We start from the raw sequence: 22,500 nt of genomic DNA on the forward strand, positions 1-22,500 counted from the left end.
AGATCCCGAGCCCGGGATTGAACTCAGGACCTTCGTATTGTGAGGCACATGCACTAACCCCTGTATTTGTATTTATTAAATCAACACAATTTGCAGTAGAACGCGCTTCAAGGAAAACTGCATTTTTCTTGTATTTTGTTGATCATCCACAATCATTTTTGTGCGTTTTAAATAGTGAAACATTGCTAACAGAACGCGGCTAACGATGCTAGTAGTGTTGTCCCGATACCAATATTTTGGTACCAGTACCAAAATGTATTTCGATACTTTTTGGTACTTTTTGGTACTTTTCTAAATAAAGGGGACCACAAAAAATTTCATTATTGGCTTTATTTTAACAAAAAATCTTACGGTACTTTAAACACATGATTGTTATTGCAAGTTTGTCCTTAAAAAAAATAAAAACTAGACAACTTGTCTTTTATTAGTTCGTAAGCAAACAAAGGCCTAATTTAGTCTGCTGACATATGCAGTAACATATTGTGTAACATATCGTGTAACATATTGTATCATTCTATTATTTTGTCAATATTATTAAGGACAAGTGGTAGAAAATGAATTATTAATTTACTTGTTCATTTACTGTTTATCTGCTTACTTTCGCTTTTAACATGTTCTATCTACACTTCTGTTAAAATGTACTAATCACTTATTCTTCTGTTGTTTGATATTTTACATTAGTTTTGGATGATACCACAAATTTGGGTATCAATCCGTAACCAACAGGATCATACATTGGTCATATTCAAAGTTCTTATGATTTCAGGGACGTATTTCCTGAGTTTATAAACATAATATACATTTAAAATGTAATCATAGTAGTATCAACTAGATACGCTATTGTACTTGGTGTCATTACAGTGGATGTCAGGTGTAGATCCTCCCATGGCGTTTGTTTATATTCATGAACGGCGTCATTAGCGGTGACGCCGGTGAGCTACGGTGTTTAGCTATTCTTCGTCCTGCAGGGATGATACTTGTAAGAAACGTACTTTATTTGTCGCCATTGAGGCGCGGATTAGTGATTTAGAAGTAGCTAAAGCACTGCCGATTGCGGATGGACTTTAGTTGCTAGCTAGCTAGCTAGCCATTTCTTAAAGCACCTCTTCCTGAGGGCGTTTCAGTGTTATAACTTCACCTTTATCGTCTGTTTTACTCCGTAAGTACTCCGTGATTGTGCGCTGCCGAACATGCTCCTCTGCTTGTAAACCAGCAATGACACGACGTGACAATGACGGGGGGGGGGGGGGGGGGGGGGGTGCGGGACCGGTACTTTTCAGAGGCGGTATAGTACCAAATATGATTCATTAGTTTTGCGGTACTATGCTAATACCATACAACCCTAGATGCTAGTAATGAAGATTCAACTTCCAAAAAGGTTTTATATACTGTACATGCTGTAAATATATATGTAACAGGCAGATTCATGATAATATGTCAGTTTCCCCCACTTATGAATGGTCGTGACGCACAGCCACTGCAAGATAAATGCGGCTACCCCTTCAAAATATGTTTTTTTCATACATGAAAACAAATTTAGGTGATATATTGTATGAAAGGATATACTGTACTGTATATAGTCTATTATTTGCGTACTATTGATCACAATACGTAAAATCATAACAATGTTGCTCTATGCTTTATTTAGGGGACAAAAAAGTGTATCTAAATCGCCTGATCGGAGTTGACACCCGGCAAAAGTCAGTAGAAAAAGTTAAAGAGAAAGGTATTTCAGGTTATTTAAGGATTTTGTTGTTCAACCCTATGCAAACTACCCAAATTATTTTGACATTACTACCGACAATAACATCTAATTTTACGGCGTGTGCCTCTTCGAACCTTTGTCTAGACATCTTTGTGTTAGAGAACCGCTGTGTTTGTGTGCGTGCATTCATGTGTGTGTTTTTTCTTCAGGCAATTCAGCTTCCTCCTACATTCCAAAAATAGGCATGCTAGGTTAATTGGAGACTGTAAATTGTGTAAAGACTTGAATGTGAGTGTGAAGGATTGTTTGTGTGCTCTGCAATCGTCCATGCTAGTTTTGGTTAGCCTTTCAATTAGCTTTCCCATTGAACATTAGCATTAAGCTAGGGGCATTAGAGCTCAACCTTCATTCTGCATAACTATTGCTTTTTTCAGTTTATTCCAAATTAAATTATTAATAACGTGTGTGTGTATATATACTGTACGTTCCTTAGTGTAGTTAGTTTTACGGTGACTTCATTAAAGAGAATATCAACAAAACACCAAGGTATTTTTGTTCACCTCTAAATCAAAAGACAGTTTACAAATTTGGCAAACTAAATTGCAACATTTAGGGAGGGGAGCATAAAGTGAAACTTTTACAATAAGCAGCAACAATTGAAATTGCATTGGACAAAGAGAACACAGTCTACCAAGTCATATTCTCTAAACATTGCCAATGAAGCTGATTCTGATAATACAACAAACATGTATGTCATTATTAATAACTAAAAACACATATTTGTTTTGATTATACATTACGCATTTGTTTAGCATTTTTAAAATACATGCATCATTGCAATTCAAAATGATCATGACGTCATATATATGACGATGTCATATTGACCATGCACATAGCCATGCCCCCACCGCCACTTAAATAGTGGCAATCTAGGGAAAACCCTGCATGTAATATTAACAATATTTTGGTCATTGGAAGCAGAGCTGTACCAAGCCTTCATGGGGCCCTAAGCAAAATTTGATTTTGGGGCCCTCTATTTCTTATCTTAGGGCCCTCTGTTGATTTAGGGGCCCTCTATTTCTGCCATTGATATTAATTGTTGATGGTTCACACACCTACTATAAACTCATTGCGGCTTTGGCAGTGTTGTTTACATTATTCTACTGTTAGCCTGGCATGTCTTTACATATGTATGACAAGTAATTTATAAACACAGTATATGATGATGGTCCAGTAAAGAACATAAAGAATATCAATTCAATAATAACACACATTTACAATTTACAATCTCATTATTATCATAGAAATGGCCAACTCTTTCATTTTCGGTTACGATAAAGGCTTAAATAGTTTCTAACATGACTTGGTGAGAGCCCTCAATGAATACTTTGGGACAAATGATGATCCAGAACTTTATCTTTTTGAGCCTGACTATACGGAGGATGAGCTACAAGTAGGGATGTTCGATAATGGCTTTTTGCCGATATCCTGTATTCCGATATTGTCCAACTCTTTAATTACCGATACCAATATCAACCGATACCGATATCAACCGATATATACAGTTGTGGAATTAACACATTATTATGCCTAATTTGGACAACCAGGTATGGTGAAGATAAGGTCCTTTTTTAAAATTAAAATAAAATAAGATAAATAAATTAAAAACATTTTCTTGAATAAAAAAGAAAGTAAAACAATATAAAAACAGTTACATAGAAACTAGTAATTAATGAAAATGAGTAAAATTAACTGTTAAAGGTTAGTACTATTAGTGGACCAGCAGCACGCACAATCATGTGTGCTTACGGACTGTATCCCTTGCAGACTGTATTGTTATATATTGATATATAATGTAGGAACCAGAATACTGTAATTTCCGGACTATAAGCCGCACCTGACTATAAGCCGCACCAGCTAAATTTAGGGGAAAATACAGATTGCTCCATATATAAGCCGCACCCGACTATAAGCCGCAGGGTTTTGATGTGTAATTACCGTAGTATATAGGGGTTCCTGCTACCACGGAGGGGATTGTCGGGACAGAGATGACTGTTTGGGAACGCAAAGCGTCCCATTTATTAACAATAAATCTTTCAATCATTCAATCAAACTTTCACATCTTTGACATGGCGAACAGCATTCGTGCAGAGTACAAATAATACAACGGTGCAAAGTAATACAAAGTGCTCGCCTGTACGTTATCAAAATAACCAGCCTACCGGTATATGAAAAGTCAGTCTTTAATCATTGTGTCATCGTCTTCCTCCTGCGTACTAAAACCAACGAAATCCTCTTCGTCGGTGTCGGAGAAGAACAGGCCGTAAATAAGCCGCACCCTTGTATAAGCCGCAGGGACCAGAACGAGGGGAAAAAGTAGCGGCTTATAGTCCGGAAATTACGGTATTAATAACAGAAAGAAACAACCCTTTTGTGTGAATGAGTGTAAATGGGGGAGGGAGGTTTTTTGGGTTGGTGCACTAATTGTAAGTGTATCTTGTGTTTTTTATGTTGATTTAATAAAAAAATAAAATAAAATAAATGAAAAAAAACGATACCGATAATAAAAAAAATGATACCGATAATTTCCGATATTACATTTTAAAGCATTTATCGGACATCTCTAGCTACAAGTTTTAGAAGCTGGGTGCTAAGCAGATCTAGCTACAGTGACACACTAAGCCATCATGTAGCACTAATGCTGCAGCAGGTAGTAAACGTTTCATCAACAAAATAAGAACATAATAAAACAGTCACTTACAATGTCCGCTCTCACTGGGATGTCGACTGATGGGATGGTTGTATATTTCAGCACAATACTTGTGTTTTATGTTTAGCTGATGAATTCAACAGAAGCTTCTCTCCTCAGATTAAAAAAAAAAAAAGTTTGCAATGAAACAAGCATCTTGCTTAGGTTTCATAGTGATGTCATCCAGTTAAGAGCCAGTATATCCACTGATTCAGTCAGTCTGGAATTTTAGTTGGTAGTGTGTGGAATTTCCAAGGTGCTTACTAAGTTTTTTTTAGGAGATTGAGCAGCAGCAACTCCAGAAGCTAGCATATGTTGTTCCTCTGTGTTAGCTCCTCTAATAGCAATGTCACTATAGCGCAGCGTTTCTCAAAGTGTGGGGCGCGCCCCACTGGTGGGGAATAGAGACATGACAGGTGGGGCGCGAGGAACGGGAGGAAATGTCACTTTACTTTTTTTTATTTTTTAAATTATATTCTTAAATTTTTTTTTTTACTATGCTTTCATTTTCTATACACACTGTAAATCACTTTGTGATTCTGTCTGTGGAATCCGCTATATAAATAAATGTAAATTACTTATTTTTCCTGTAGGCTTTAAATTTCTAGGTAGAAGCGAAAGTTTGACAGACATAGCAACAGTAACTAATGGGGGCGGGGCTAAGCGGAAGCTTTGTGAATGGCGAGTCACTGTGCGAGGATTTGCTGTTTTGCAAATACATAAAAAATAGAGCCACTGCTGATGAGCGGTTCGAGATAATGGACAGTTTCCTCAAAGAACACAACCTTAAATGGGAAAACTGTGTGGGCTTTTGCTCTGATGGCGCACAGACCATGGCAGGGTAAAGAAACGGGCTGCAGGCTCTAATAAAGAGGGTTGCGCCAAATGCGCATTGGACACACTGTGTCATTCACCGGGAAGCACTCGCGTCAAGGCAGCTCAGCCCCGAACTCAATGAGGTTTTAACAGTGGCAGTGTCAAGCCTGCAACCCCGATTTGAAAAGCTGTGCAGTGCAAAACAGGCTCATTGCAGCCACTAATGCCGGAGTACTGTAAAACTCATGTTCACTTGCAGGGGCGCCGAAAAGGGGGGGTAAAGGAGACGGATTCTAGGGGCCCATGATGGAGGGGGGCCCAGAGAGGCCCCTAATGATGATGAAATTATAATACAGAAAAAATAATGACACTAAGTTATTAACTAACATATAATCACACATGTTTTATTTTCCATGTCCTGGTAACAATACCTTTATTTGTTTTGTAAGCATCAACACCTGCAGGGCCCTCCCTTCCCCCCCTCTATTTACGTAAAATGGTTCAGTCCGACTGGATCAGCTGCAGGTAGAGCACCGACGATTTGTCACAGACAGCGCCACAGCGGGCAAAGCGGAGGAGACAGCAGTATGCCTCAAAAATCAGGCAGCCAAAAAAGAAAGGAAAATAAAATAAGAGAGGAGAAGGAGTTGAAGGGTCGACAATATGTCACCCAATATTTCCCAAAAAAAGGTGGGTTTGTTAGTTGTGGTGGAAAGTTATGCATATTAACTTTGTCCCTGTCTGTGGTAATAAGCTAGCTCACTTTTCTCACCATGTTAGCTCAAGAAAACTCTGGATTTTTACATTTTACTGCTATATTAGTTAAATAATCAATCCAGTCAAACATTTATCAAGCTGTTCTTATTCAATAATAGTTGATCTCCCCTCTGTCAAAATGATGCCTCATTCTGAACAGAGTCAAGTGCACCAGCAGCAGCAGCAGCTGTCTGTCAGCCCCCAAGTCCCCCTGCCCCTGAATCAGCCCCAGTGCCCCCACATGAGGAAGGAGGTGAGCAGCTGTGTGTGTTGAAATAATAATAATAATAATATAATACAAAATATAATACATTTTACTACAGTCTCAAGAATCAGTGGTGCAGCAAATAAATGACTCAAAATTAATTCCATTGTATTCAGAATACCATTAAAATGCATAATTGTATGTAAAATACCATCAAAAAATGTTTCCGCTGTGTTGGGGGCCCTGTAAAGATTCTTTTCATGGGGCCCAAAATCCCTAGCGGCGCCCCTGTTCACTGGCCCTGTCTTGCCAAAATGCATAGCTCCTCCTTTTTTTTTGCAAAGATTGCAAAGTGGCACTTTTATTTTATTTATTATTGAACTTGATGCAAGTTATTTGATTTATTATTGAACTTGAAGCAAGTTATAACACTTTTATTTTATTTATTATTGAACTTGAAGCAAGTTATAACACTTTTATTTTATTTATTATTGAACTTGATGCAAGTTATAACACTTTTATTTTATTTATTATTGAACTTGATGCAAGTTATAACAATTTTTTTGATTTATTATTGAACTTGATGCAAGTTATAACACTTTTGATTTATTATTGAACTTGATGCAAGTTATAACACGTTTGTTTTATTTATTATTGAACTTGATGCAAGTTATTTGATTTATTATTGAACTTGATGCAAGTTATAACACTTTTGTTTTATTTATTATTGAACTTGATGCAAGTTATTTGATTTATTATTGAACTTGATGCAAGTTATTTGATTTATTATTGAACTTGATGCAAGTTATACCACAGCTGCACAGTTATTTTATTTATTATTGAACTTGATGTTATTTTATGTTATTGAGTTTGAATGTATACAACTTGATGTTACTTGATGTTCAATAAATTTGAAAATGTTAAGCTTGGCATTAGCGTTCTGTTGGGGCGATGGGGCAGGTGGGGCTTGAAAACTCCCCCTTGTCCAAAGTGGGGGATGACAAAAAAAGTTTGAGAACCACTGCTATAGCGGTTAATATGCAGTTTAAGGCCTGTAAATAGAGCATTGTTGGCATTTTTTTTCTTCTTCTGTGATTGTCACACACACACTAGGTGTGGCGAAATTATTCTCTGCGTTTGACCCATCACCCTTGATGACCCGCTGGGAGGTAAGGGGAGCAGTGAGCAGTAGCAGTGGCTGCGCCCGGGAATTATTTTTGGTGATTTAACTTAGGGCTGGGCGATATATCGAATATACTCGATATATCGCGGGTTTGTCTGTGCGATATAGAAAATGACTGTATCGTGATATTCGAGTATACGTCCTCACGCAGTTGCTTTTAGCTGCGGGCATTACACTACAGGCATTTCTCACTCTTTCTTGTCTCTGCTTCTCACAGAGACATAAAACAAGCGCACCTTCTTACATACGTCACATACTGACGCGCGTGCAACGTCATACGCCCTCGCCGAGCAGAGAGGTAGCGACATGGGTAATGTTAGCAGCGGTGCTAACGGAGCGGTGCGAGTGGTAATACGAGAGAAAGAAGGTGAGAATCTGGTAACAAATGGAGGATGAAGAATTAATTCCCAAGAAAAACAGCACAGGGTCCATCATCTGGCGGTGGTTTGGCTTCAAGTGGGAAGATGTTTCACAAGTATGCGGCAAAAGCAATGCTACAAAAAGTAGCAGCACTACTAATTTGTAGCTTAATTTGAAAAGTCACCCGCTAGAGAATGAAGAGTGCTTGAAACTCCGCATGTCAACATCTCCGGCCGGTGCCACACCCAACAAAATGCCCAAGCAACAATTTCCACATCAACACCGTATGAAAAAAATAGTCAACAACAGAAGGAGATAACGTCCGCAGTAACCTACCACATAGCGAAGGACATACACTATTTGATTTCCTATTATGCAGTTCATTTTTATTTGACAGTTATTGAAATATCTTGTGTGACATCATGCACAAAAGTGCACTTTATATGTTTTAAACTATTGTAGTGGCGTTCTGTACAAAAAGTGCACTTTAATTTAGTGTTGTTTTGATATGTCATCTAAGTGACATCATGCACAAAAGTGCACTAATAGCTTGTTTTAAAATGTGTCTGACAATCTTGCACTTTCTGTTTTGGAATTGACATGAATGTTTGTGCCACTGCTTGATAAATGTTTAATAAATACAGTTTTGGTAAATTGACTTAGTTGTTATTTCCCTCTCTGCATAAAAGTTTAAAATGAGCATATATCAATGCAGTATGAACAATAATGTTTTAATGTAGACACAGAATCATCATAGTGCTGTGATTATATGCATCAAGTGTTAATTCAAGACTAAGGCAAAATATCGAGATATATATCGTGTATCGTGACATGGCCTAAAAATATCGAGATATTAATAAAAGGCCATATCGCCCAGCCCTAATTTAACCCCCTATTACAACCGTTGATGCTGAGTGCCAAGCAGGGAGGTAATGGGTCCCATTTTTACAGTCTTTGGTATGACTCGGCCGGGGTTTGAACTAACAACCTACCGATCTCTAACCAAGAGTGCTTTATAGGGGAAATAGTGGAATCGCCATTACCTGCATTGATTATTGCCTCTTGTTAGTAGTTTATTGAGATTTAGAGCACACAGACAAAGGAAAACTATCTGTGTTCTGGTCTCACATAAAGATTGTGAATGATGGGTAAGGTCATTTTTCCTCGTCACTTTTGTTGACATTAAATGTGCCATTTCTATGAAAAATATTCTGTTTATGTTGACGTGTTGTAATATTGTTAATTTCATCATTGTTGTCACTAAGCAGCAACATAACTACTAAGTAATAACACAACAATACAACATACACTCGCTTGCTTCCTGTCCAAAATAAAAGCATGCAGTACTAACCTGGATTCATTTAGACCAGGGGTCGGCAACCCAAAATGTTGAAAGAGCCATTTTGGACCAAAAAATAAATAAAAAAAATTCTGTCTGGAGCCGCAAAAAATGTAAAGCCTTATATTAGTGTTATAATGAAGGCAACACATGATGTAAGTGTCTATATTAGCTATATTAGCCTACTATAAAAGGCTGACGCAAATCTTCATTGACAGAAATGTTTAATTAAAATTTTTATTCTACACATTTTTGCAACATTGGAAATCATTAGTAAAATGGAGGCTTCTCAGAGGGTGCGATAACTTCTGGAAATTACTGTCTCAGAATGGCCAAAGGTATATATGTGTGTCCAAGTTAAAGGAAACGGCATGTTGTCTTCTTCTAATGGATTTAATACAATCTTTGCAAGCTGGGTAACGTTTGCTGTGGTCTGGAACAACATGGCACACTAACAACTATGAGAAATGCAACCAATATTACATAAAGATAATGTGTAATGAGACATGCAAATATAAATTATATACACAGAGGACATAAGTAAAGGAAATTAAATTAGCTCAAATATACCAGTACCTACAAACAAGGCATAATGATGCAATATGTACATACAACTAGCCTAATTATCATGTGAGCATCGATTAGCTTGTAGTCATGGATTGACCAAATATGCCTGATAAGCACTCCAGCAAATCAATAACATCAACAAAGCTCACCTTTGTGCATTCACGCACAGCATAAAACATTTGGTGGACAAAATGAGACAAAGAAAGAGTGGTATAAAACACGTCTTTCTGTGGCAGCATCGGAGAAAGTTGTACATGTAAACAAACTACGATGAGTTCAATGATTGCTGAAATTAGTAGGACAAAACGGTGCTTGCTAAATACTCCCATCAATGAAGCATGTTTAATTTAAACAGTGGGATTTCTAACAATTAGGAAGGTTTGTGGCATGTTTTTTCTCCTACAGAAAACATATTTAAACAAAAAATATATTGTTTTCCATTTTCACACAACTCTGTAAGAGGTCCAGAGAGCCACAAGGGCGGCACTAAAGAGCCACGGATTGCTGATTCCCAATTTAGACCAGCAGAAGAAAGATGTACCAATGTTTCATTTTCATTGTGGTCAAAACATGCAAGCAAATTAGTACAGCAGCTCTGTTAGCTAAGAATATACAATATCATTAATGAAATAAAAATATGCACATATGGAGGAGAAACCATGTCAACAACATCGGTGGTATAGGCACGAACATCCTTTACATCACCATCCATTCTCCTTATCATGTCTGTGGCTAAAGTCACAAGTACATTTACAAGACATTGTGAGTTTTGGTTTCAGTTGTCGACAACCGCTTGCGTCGACATGAGTCAGCCAGTCAGAGGCAACGACGAAGTGGGATTAATTAATTTTTTTCAAGCTACTCCAGTTGCTCGCTGTCAGGTGGAAAGTAATATGTTCGTGTGTTTGTGCACACACAGATACTGCTTTGGGAAATGGACAACAGCAAGCTGAGGGCGTGCAAAAGCCTGGTAAGAAAGATTTCACACTTTCCTCCGACACTCGTCAGACTGTTGGTGTCGCTCTGTTATCTGCATTCACTTTTGATAGATGTACACTATTTTTTTGTTCCTTTTGTTGTGTGTTTGTGTGTGAATACAAGCAGGAGGGTCAACATGCAACAAAAAACATCTGCTCAGCTGAAATTAAATACAAGGGTTGTTCAAATAAGATGGGACTTATTCAACCACAAAATCAATGATATATATCGACATATAAAATATTACAATATTGAAAAGAAGAACAAGTCAGACCTGGCTGCAGAAAAATATTTAAGGGGAAGCATTAAATATTTTCAAATGCTTGTCAAAGCTGCAATGCTTGGGCTTTGTCTGTCCACAACGGACTACTACATGTAAGACAAACAACTTTATATTCATGGTTATTGTAAATATGAGTTCAAACCCCGGGCCAAGTCATACCAAAGACTATAAAAATGGGACCCATTACCTCCCTGCTTGGCACTCAGCATCAAGGGTTGGAATTGGAGGTTAAATCACCAAAAATGATTCCCGGGCGCGGCCACCGCTGCTGCCCACTGCTCCCCTCACCTCCCAGGGGTTGAACAAGGGGATGGGTCAAATGCAGAGGACACATTTTACCACACCTAGTGTGTGCGTGACAATCATTGATACTTTAACTTTACTTTTATATGTATTTGCCGTGTGCTCCTGGACTACGGTCCAGGGAGCAAAACAGCTAGAAAACTGTAACAACTACATTATTACTTGTCACTCTTTATAACTCTTTGTGCAGAACTGACCGCTCATTATTTAAATGTTTACCTAAGTTTGAAGCAAAGGTGCTAATACTCATCGCCACGTTTGGCGAGGCGTGTTTTAAAGCAACACTTGCAGCGCGGCGCCTCTTTGTTTAAAGCGTCACCTTTATCGTTAGTTTTAAAGCCCAAATACCTCAATATTGCGCTTATCACCCTCTTTATTAACCAGTAGAATTGCTGTTTTTTGCCATTCTTCCTCTCCATGATTCATTGCTTGTATGCACTTTGTGTGTGCGTTTTGACACACTCAACATCATGCGCCTGGGCTCTGTAGTCACCACACCGATAGCAGCAAAGAATAGATTTGACTTACAGTTGTGTCGATCTCACGATCGATGATGACTCGCCCGCTGATGGCATCATAGCAATAAAAATGAAAAGTTTCCTCTTCACTGTCTCCCAGGTGTAAACATCTTTAGATGTGGAACATGTTAAATCCACTCATTTTGGTTTTGGTGGTGACTTCTTTATCTCGCAAGGAGAAGCATCCGATTGGCTCTCGTTCATAACTAACCCCCACCCCAAAGAGCTGTGATTGGACATATTCCGACCTTGTCCCATCCATCGACAAGACAAAACTAAATATGATTGGATTTTGTTTATGTCAACTTTTTTGTCTCGTATTTATACCTTAACATGTCAGTTAATTGTGTTATCGTCTTAGTCAACGTGCCTTTGTTTTGATCACTTGTCATTCTTTTTTTTTACCTGCTCCGATGTAAAAAAATTAAGAAAACAAATAAACAGCTTTGAGCCCAGGGCGGACACGGCTTACTCACGCCCATGAGGCCAGGACTGGTTACAGTCAACATAATAAGTCACTTAACAGCCTGACAACAACACCAAAGCTGTTTGCTGTTAAGAGGAAGATGTGCTTTTAAATGTAAAATCAAATGTGGTAACATTATAATATAGGGGTGTAACGGTACGTGTATTTGTATTGAACCGTTTCGGTACGGGGGTTTCGGTTCGGTTCGGGGGTGTACCGAACGAGTTTCCACACGAACATATTAAGCTAAGCTAAAGTCTTAACAAGCTGCTCCGCTTCCTTCTGCCTGTCTCTGTCAGTACACAGCACCCAACATTGTCCCACCCACACAACCATCTGATTGGTTACATACAGAGCGGTAACAGCCAATCAGCAGTGCGTATTCAGAGCGCATGTAGTCAGTGCTTAGCGTTTAGCAGGTAAACATCAGGCTGCGGACTCTCCCCAAATTATAATAAACACCTCCCAGTCAACTACTATGAGCCCGTTGACCTTCTAGAAATATAAACTGCAGCTCAGCTCGCTCGCAGTCCTGGCTTGAGGTGAAGGCTAATTCGCTTTTAGCGTAACGTTAGCTCATTTTGCGATGTGTGCGAGTGTGTGTGTGTGTGTGTGTGTGTGTGTGTGTGTGTGTGTGTGTGTGTGTGTGTGTGTGTGTGTGTGTGTGTGTGTGTGTGTGTGTGTGTGTGTGTGTGTGTGTGTGTGTGTGTGTGTGTGTGTGTGTGTGTGTGTGTTACGGACAGCAAAGCCCTGTCTGTCTGTTATTTCACTTTACCTTTTTCTGTGTTGATTGAGCTGTGTGGAAGCAGCAAAAAAGGACTTTATGTTAAATGAAGAGTTTCTGTCTCTAATACTTGATATAATAATGTAACTGCATCATTAAGCCTACATGAACTCCATGGTGTTCAGGGATGAATAATCTCCCCTATTGCCCTATTGCTATTGTACTATTTTTTTCAGCTATAGTTACATTAATCATTAGTAATGGAGACGCCTAGTTTTGAATGGCAGGGTCCCTGCTATCACATGTTAAAAAGATATAACATTTACATAAAAAAAATCAACTACAGGCTTCCAAAATGCTGTAATAAATTAAGCATGATGAGTTGACTTGAAACTGTTTAATGTTGCACTTTTTATATGTAGAAGAAAAGTTTTGTCATTTTATTTAATCTGAGCAACAACTTGAGGCAGTTTAATGTTGATTAACGTGGGCAGAATTATTATAGTGTTCCCAATGTTAAAAGGATAAAGCAATTGTTTACAAATTTGGTAAATAAATAACCAAAAAATATATATTTCGTTGTTTTGTTACTGTGCCGAAAATTAACCGAACTGAGGTATGTACCGAACCGAAATTGTTGTGTACCGTTACACCCTTAATATAATAATAATAATATGATATGATTTGGTTTATGTGAGGGGTGTCCAAAGCGCTGCCCACAGCTAGTTTTTGATTGGCCCACGGCAGATTCCTAAAGGTGCACTGCACTTTTTTTGGAATTTTGCCTATCGTTCACAATCATTATGAGAGGCAAGAACACAGGTGCCTTTTTTTTATTTTTCTCTTCAGGATTTTAAAGTTGATAAAAAACCTTTGTATTATGATGTAAGGTGTAAATCTTAATTAATTATTTTACAGTTCCCTTTTATGCATTTTAAAATGTATGTCTTAACTTATTACTTCTCTGAAACTGCTCTGTGACATGTGCTGCTGACCTCTTGGCTAGGTCACCCTTATGTAAGAGATCTTGAACTCAATGGGTTTCTTATCTGGTTAAATAAAGGTTGTAATTACAAAAGCACTTGGGGAGCGCATACTTCCATCAGGCCTGATCTCCCATAAAAAGATAATTTAAAAAAAATCCTGAATCCAGACAGTGACCAGATCAGCCCCAAAATGTAATAATCACTGGTTTTCTTGCTGCATATCTACATCCTATTTCTGACATTTCCTTAAAGTTTCATCAAAATCTGCCCATAACTTTTTTAGTTTTGTTGAGAACTAACAAACCCCAATGCATGTAGGGATGAATTTAATTGTAATGTTTGTGAGTGTTTGTTTTATTCGTTAGTCGCTTCCAAACTTTGCTGTTTAAAGATGGGTCGTCTATAGGGATGTAACGGTATGAACATTTTGTGTCAGTTGTTGTGACCAAAATTATCACGGTTATCATTATTATCGTGGTATTTTTATAACATTCTCAAAATTTTCAAAAAGTACTTCTACTGAAATATTTTCACCAAGTTACATTTTTTAAATAAACAACACATTCTTAAGTATTTATTTTGCAGAAGAAACATTAACGTAGATCAGAACGCTGTTTCATGTACCTCAAGTAGAATTTTAATGTGCACATGAAAGCAACACAAGCATTATAAACAAAGTAATATGGCAGAAACAAAATAATAACATACAGTAAGTAATTAAAAATAAATGTGGAAATTGTGCAAGATGGCACCATATGGACAAAAGAGGTAAACAAATGAATGTAAGAATTGAGTAATATGGCGCCTGATGGCCGTAAGACATGCTGTAACTGCACTTTTTGTCCATGTAGATACAAATAGTGTTCACATAGGAGAGTTTTACACATGTCAGAAAACACCTCAACTATTTGAAACTTTGGCAATGAAATATGACAGGGATGCAGTGATGTCTTTTGCCATTTTTGCCAAAGGAGCATAAGCAGCCTGCCTCTGGAAGGCATCAGGTATTGTATGTGTGATGTTGGAAGATGATGCAGTTGTGGCATTGAACGTGCCCGCTGCACGCCCGCTCTGCAAATAAGGGAAAAGCAAATGCATTATAATTTTATTCGGTGCTGATTATTATTATAATCATGTGACTGACTCACACAAATACCTTAATGTTACTCCTGTAAAAACAAAATATGTTGCAGTGTTTCTGCTAGGATTCGTTTTTAACACTAACATTAAGTAGCAGCGGTCATTCACAGCACAAAACACGCATAAACAGAAGTACATTTTGCTCTGTTACAGTGAATATGCGTCATGTGCACAGTGCACACACTAGTCGCTCTCAACGATAGCACCCATTAACATCTATTTTTACAGAAGTAACTTAATTAAGTGCAACTATAAGAACATTTGACAGACAAACCATGACATTTTAATTTTAAATTACTTTTCATCATGCATTCAGCTACAAGTTGACTTACATTGCACTTGTATAGTTGTGGATGATGGACCCGGAGTTGGCTTATCATCTTTTAAGTGTTGCCCCCCTTCGAAGATACTTTTTTCCTGCATTTTCTGCAGATGGGCTGACTATCTTCAATTATTTTATCCTCAGCATCCTTTATGGATCTAAAAAAAAATGCATCCAGACCTCCGATTTTTTTGTTTAATAGGAGGGAACATTTCTGTAGCGAGGTCTGTGTGGTTGCTTTCCGCCATGTTTTCTCAAGCCAAACATTGCAAACGATGGTAGTGTGCATGCACCATCTTCGGAGGCGCTGTTGCTGCAGAGTTTCCAGGAAATGAGCAGTGTCGCCTCAAATGCATTAATAACTGACAGTTGTCCGATAATTCAAAATTTAAACAGTATTACTAACGGTCTAGAATTTTACCGCAGTTTATCACTGTACCGTTTATCGTTACATCCCTAGTCGTCTATCTACTCATTCATATCTATTGTTGACAGATGTGTTACCGCACTGTGTGGATAATATTGTCCTTCCTGATTCATTAATCTTCAAATGTTCTCTTCTTAGCTGGTTACTCTCTCCTGTAGCGCGGTTGAAGTGTACAAAGCGTTTTTTTTTGTTTCACTACTTCACATTCAAGCTAGCCGACGTTTGATGATCACACTCCTCGAAATAGAATCTTTGACAATGTATAAGACATCTGTCCGATACCAGCACAAAAAAAACAAGTATCTGCTTGCTTTTAAACTTAGTAGTACTTGTGCAAAGCTGGACCGCCAGTTAACAACTAAATGTCCTCCAATAAACACACAAGGTTGGTCGTTTATTTTATTTTTTTAAGTAATTTACTAAAGGTAATCATGGTGGCTATACGTTACAAGGGGCTAGCAGCTACTCAACAGCTAAGCACACAATAGCACACAAGCGAGACATACGGAGTAAGTCAATCAATGTTTATCAATCAATGTTTATTTATAAAGCCCTAAATCACAAGTGTCTCAAAGGGCTGTACAAGCCACAACAACATCCTCGGTACAGAGCCCACATACGGGCAAGGAAAACTCACCCCAGTGGGACGTCAATGTGAATGACTATGAGAAACCTTGGAGAGGACCCCCCCCCCCCCTCTAGGGGAGACCGAAAGCAATGGATGTCGAGTGGGTCTGACATAATATTGTGAAAGTCCAACACATCAGCGAAAGTCCAGTCCATGGTGGGGCCAGCAGGAACCATCCCGAGCGGAGACGGGTCAGCAGCGTAGAGATGTCCCCATCCGATGAACAGGCTAGCGGTCCACCCCGGGTTTGGAGCAGAGTAGAAAAGAAAAGAAAAGAAACGGCAGATCAACTGGTCTAAAAAGGGAGTCTATTTAAAGGCTAGAGCAGGGGTCACCAACGTGGTGCCCGCGGGCACCAGGTAGCCCGTAAGGACCAGATGAGTAGCCCGCTGGCCTGTTCTAAAAATAGCTCAAATAGCAGCACTTACCAGTGAGCTGCCTCTATTTTTTTAATTTTATTTATTTAATAGCAAGCTGGTCTCGCTTTGCCCGACATTTTTAATTCTAAGAGAGACACAACTCAAATAGAATTTGAAAATCCAAGACAATATTTTAAAGACTTGGTCTTCACTTGTTTAAATAAATTCATTAATTTTTTTACTTTGCTTCTTATAACTTTCAGAAAGACAATTTTAGAGAAAAAATACAACCTTAAAAATGATTTTAGGATTTTGAAACACATATACCTTTTTACCTTTTAAATTCCTTCCTCTTCTTTCCTGACAATTTAAATCAATGTTCAAGTAAATTTATTTTTTTTATTGTAAAGAATGATAAATACATTTTAATTTAATTCTTCATTTTAGCTTCTGTTTTTTCGACGAAGAATATTTGTGAAGTATTTCTTCAAACTTATTATGATTAAAATTCAAAAAAATTATTCTGGCCAATCTAGAAAATCTGTAGAATCAAATTTAAATCTTTTTTCAAAGTCTTTTGAATTTATTTTAAAATTTTTGTTCTGGAAAATCTAGAAGAAATAATGATTTGTCTTTGTTACAAATATAGCTTGGTCCAATTTGTTATATATTCTAACAAAGTGCAGATTGGATTTTAACCTATTTAAAACACGTCATCAAAATTCTAAAATTAATCTTAATCAGGAAAAATTACTAATGATGTTCCATAAATTATTTTTTAATTCTTTCAAAAAGATTCGAATTAGCTAGTTTTTCTCTTCTTTTTTTCAGTTGAATTTTGAATTTTAAAGAGTCGAAATTGAAGATAAACTATGTTTCAAAATTTAAATGTCATTTTTTTCTGTTTTTTCCTCTTTTAAACCGTTCAATTAAGTGTAAATATCATTAATTATTAATAATAACATAGAGTTAAAGGTAAATTGAGCATATTGGCTATTTCTGGCAATTTATTTAAGTGTGTATCAAACTGGTAGCCATTCGCATTAATCAGTACCCAAAAAGTAGCTCTTGGTTTCAAAAAGGTTGGTGACCCCTGGGCTATAGTATACAAATGAGTTTTAAGATGAGACTTAAATGCTTCTACTGAGGTAGCATCTCTAACTTTTACCAGGAGGGCATTCCATAGTATTGGAGCCCGAATAGAAAACGCTCTATAGCCCGCAGACTTTTTTTGGGCTCTGGGAATCACTAATAAGCCGGAGTTCTTTGAACGCAGATTTCTTGCCGGGACATATGGTACAGTACAATCGGCAAGATAGGCAGGAGCTTGACCGTGTAGTATTTTATACGTAAGTAATAAAACCTTAAAGTCGCATCTTAGGTGCACAGGAAGCCAGTGCAAGTGGGCCAGTATAGGCGTAATATGATCAAACTTTCTTGTTTTTGTCAAAAGTCTAGCAGCCGCATTTTGTACCATCTGTAATCTTTTAATGCTAGACATAGGGAGGCCCGAAAATAAAACGTTACAGTAATCGAGACGAGATGTAACAAACGCATGGATAATGATCTCAGCATCGCTTGTGGACAAAATGGAACGAATTTTAGCGATATTACGGAGATGAAAGAAGGCCATTTTAGTAACACTCTTAATGTGTGACTCAAACGAGAGAAAGTGGCCTTTATTGAACAATATTGCAGTCTACAACAGCACATTTGTCAATTTAAATGTTTATAATATAATACATATATGATATAAATACAAATAATATAATTATAGGTGCATATTATTATAAAGTCTACAAAGCAGAAGTGTATCAGAATGTATGCAGTAACAAACGTGACAGCATCATTCCACTTGCTGTCACAAGCTTTATTTAAAGAATTATTGTAGTGGTGAGGTATTGCCATAAACAATTACCACTCCACTTCTACTTAAAGACAGCTTAACGCCATTCCAATCAATCAATGTTTATTTATATAGCCCTAAATCACAAGTGTCTCAAAGGGCTGACAATAAATATATCTGCCATTGTTCTCGGTTTGACTAATTTCATTTGCTCAAAACTTTTCTAACATTCCACACTGCAAAATGATAACAGTATGTACAATTTTCAGTTGATATCGGATCCATAACGGTATCGACCAATGATCAAGGCTTCAATATTGGTATTGTATCTGAAGTGGAAAAAAGTTATCAGAAAACCCCCTCCTTTTTATAGTGTCTTTGTTTTTACTTTAATAAGTCCTGCTACTATATTTGTGAGAAGGGAACGCTTGGGAAAAGCAATATTCACATTGTTTAAAAAAAACAAAAAAAACAAAAATTTGCAATGATTAAAGGTAACACTGCTCTCATCGTAAAAATCAATCTTACACTATTTTAATCAACGGATAACGGTCCAATGAGACCAAGTACAAATCCCTCATAATCGTTGTTGGGTACTTTAGTTGTTACAGTGCGAATAAAGAGTTATTAGTGTCACATTATGTGAAACATAATTAGTAGTTGAGTGACGATGGTGCTACAGAGGAGAGTATAAAAGAGTTTTGTCTTCTCTTCCACTTTTCTAACACTTTATTTTACAAAGCACTGACTGTACAATAGTCTAATTATTGATTGTGATTACTACTTTTGGTCTTTTATTTGGATCTTTGGGCAGGACAAAGCCAAAAATAATAATAATTAATGCATGTTTATAATGACATACACAGCAATTGTAATAAGACATTATACAGTTTTACCAGTTTTTATGTTCACAATGCGTTAAAGTCCACTAATTTGCCAAAGTGTTGGTCCAACGTGACTCATTACCGACATCAATATAAATAGCCAAGCTCTTTTGCCGTAGTATTGTCACCATATTTACATGGGCTGCCCAATAAAGCATAAACAAAACAATCTGATACAGTGTTGAGCTGAGCTGATAGTGAGAATAGTTGACTAACCTCCTTGCTGAAATATTCACAAACTGGTTTTAGTGCATGAGGCTGCTTGTTGCCTAACTTAAGAGTTTGGTGTTTTTAGCATGTAAATAATTAATCTGCATGTTGTCTCCTGATGCTTTTTAATGATGAAACAGTAGCGTCATGGTAACAGAGCTCAAGTCTGCATGTGCTGAAAGTCATCATCTCTGTCATAATACTGATACATGAATATTTCATCTCATTATATCACTGATACCTGAATATATAATTTATATTATAATACTTATACATAAATATATATTTTCTACTAAAATGGTCATATAAAACCTAAAACCAGTGTAGTTGGCACGTTGTTTAAATCGTAAATAAAAACAGAATACAATGATTTGCAAATCCTTTTCAACTTATATTCAATTGAATAAACTGCAAAGACAAGATAATTAATGTTCGAACTGAGAAACGTAATTTTTTTTTGCAAATCATTAACTTAGAATTTAATGGCAGCAACACATTGCAAAAAAGTCGGCATAGCGGCATTTTTACCACTGTGTTACATGGCCTTTCCTTTTAACAACACTCAGTAAATGTTTGGGACCTGAGGAGACCAATTTTTTAAGCTTTTCAGGTGGAATTCTTTCCCATTTTTGCTTGATGTACAGCATAAGTTGTTCAGCAGTCCAGGGTCTCTGTTGTGGTATTTTACGCTTCATATTGTGCCACACATTTTCAATGGGAGACAGGTCTGGATTACAGGCAGGCCAGTCTAGTACCTGCACTCTTTTGCTATGAAGCCTTGCTCTTGTAACACGTGGCATGGCATTGTCTTGCTGAAATAAGCAGGGGCGTCCATGATAACATTGCTTGGATGACAATATAAACCTGTACGTACCTTTCAGCATTAATGGGGCCTTCACAGATGTGTAAGTTATTGCCACTTGTGCCAGCTTTTTTGAAACATGTTGCAGGCATCAAATTCCAAATGAGCTAATATTAGCAAAAAATAACGTTTTCCAGTTCGAACGTTAAGTATTTTGTCTTTGCAGTGTATTCAATTGAATGTAGGTTGAAAAGGATTTGCAAATCATTGTATTTTGTTTTTATTTACGATTTACACAACATGCCAACTTCACTGGTTTTGGGGTTTGTACATACAAGATACAAGATGCGTTATTTGTCATTGCACTTAAAAAGTACGAGATTTGTATACAGTCAACGGGTCCTAGAAACAGAAATGCAGTTTGGACAGCGGGTAGACAGGACAGAACGCTGATAGGTTGCCACATGAGCGGCACCTTGTAAAAGATGGGAAAAAGAAAAACCAGGAGGGAGGGGAAAAAGTTACTCCCAAACTGTTGGAAACGAAAAAACCTTAGCCTATATTAATATATCAGCTCTATTATATTACTAGTACATGAATACGCCATCTATTAAATATCCTTTATCATAATAGTGATACATGATTTTATGAATTATCTTAATAGTGATACATGATTATAGAATGTTATAATATTGAGACATGAATGTATAATTGTTATGATAATATCGATGACTATATAGTCTCTAGTATAATACTGAAACATGAGTATATGATATCTATGCTAATACTAATATATGAATATCTAATATCATGTTACTGATACATTAATATATCATATGTATTATAATTCTGAGACATTAATATATATGTTCTTACATAATACAGATACATTAATACATCATAATTATTATAATAGTGATATACATGGTAAATGGGTTATACTTGTATCACGCTTTTCTACCTTCAAGGCACTCAAAGCGCTTTGACACTATTTCCACCCTCACACACACATTCACACACTGATGGTGGGAGCTGCCATGCAAGGCACTAACCACGACCCATCAGGAGCAAGGGTGAAGTGTCTTGCTCAAGGACACAACGGACGTGACTATGTTGGTAGAAGCTGGGGATTGAACCGGGAACTCTCAGGTTGCTGGCACGGCCACTCTGCCAACCGCGCCACGCCGTCTTCATCTATTATAATACTCATAAATGAATATATCACCTTAATACTACTGATACATGAATATAGCATCTTTATTTTAATGCTGATACATAACTATATAATGTATGAGAATGCTGATACATGAATATATCATCGATTGTAATACATGTACATGAATATAGCTAATCTCTATTAAAATACTGATAAGTGAATATATAATCTATTAAAATACTGATACACAAATATATAATCTATTAAAATACTGATACATGAATATATCATCTTTATGGTAATACTGATACATGAATATATCATCTCAATGGTAACACTGATACATGATTACATTATCTATTATAATACTGTTATAAACTATATAATATATATTATTATATATTATTATTATTATTATTACTGATACATGGATACATAATCTCTATTGTAATACTGATACATGATTATATTATCTCATATAATACTGATACATGAATATATTATCTCTTATAATACTGATACATAACTATATAATCTCTTTTATAAGACTGAAAAAAAAGACTGATACATGGATATGCTGTATATATTACAATACTGATACATGAATATTTAATCTATACTATAATACTAATACATGGGTATGTCATATCTTATAATACTGATACATTGATGTATTATCTCATTATAATACTGATACATAACTATACAATCTATCTTATAATATGGATACATGGATATGTTGTATATGTTATAATGCTGATACATGAATATATCATATCTATTTTAAT

The 22,500-nt window shown here is 36.7% G+C and overlaps 1 protein-coding gene across 4 annotated transcripts in view; it reads left to right on the forward strand.

Annotated features, from left to right (window-relative positions):
- Positions 1–22,500, forward strand: part of LOC133630153 (microtubule-associated protein 4) — a 240,221-nt gene that overhangs the window by 73,509 nt on the left and 144,212 nt on the right. For 3 of the 4 annotated variants that reach the window (XM_062021524.1, XM_062021525.1, XM_062021527.1), the window contains exon 4: positions 10,600–10,650. The exons of the other annotated variant lie outside the window; for it this stretch is intronic. In XM_062021524.1, the coding sequence (XP_061877508.1) occupies positions 10,600–10,650 (51 nt within the window). The remainder of the gene's footprint in view (positions 1–10,599; positions 10,651–22,500) is intronic. 4 annotated transcript variants of the gene reach the window in all.

This window comes from Entelurus aequoreus, linkage group LG15, assembly GCF_033978785.1.
Source record: "Entelurus aequoreus isolate RoL-2023_Sb linkage group LG15, RoL_Eaeq_v1.1, whole genome shotgun sequence".
NCBI lineage: Eukaryota > Metazoa > Chordata > Actinopteri > Syngnathiformes > Syngnathidae > Entelurus > Entelurus aequoreus.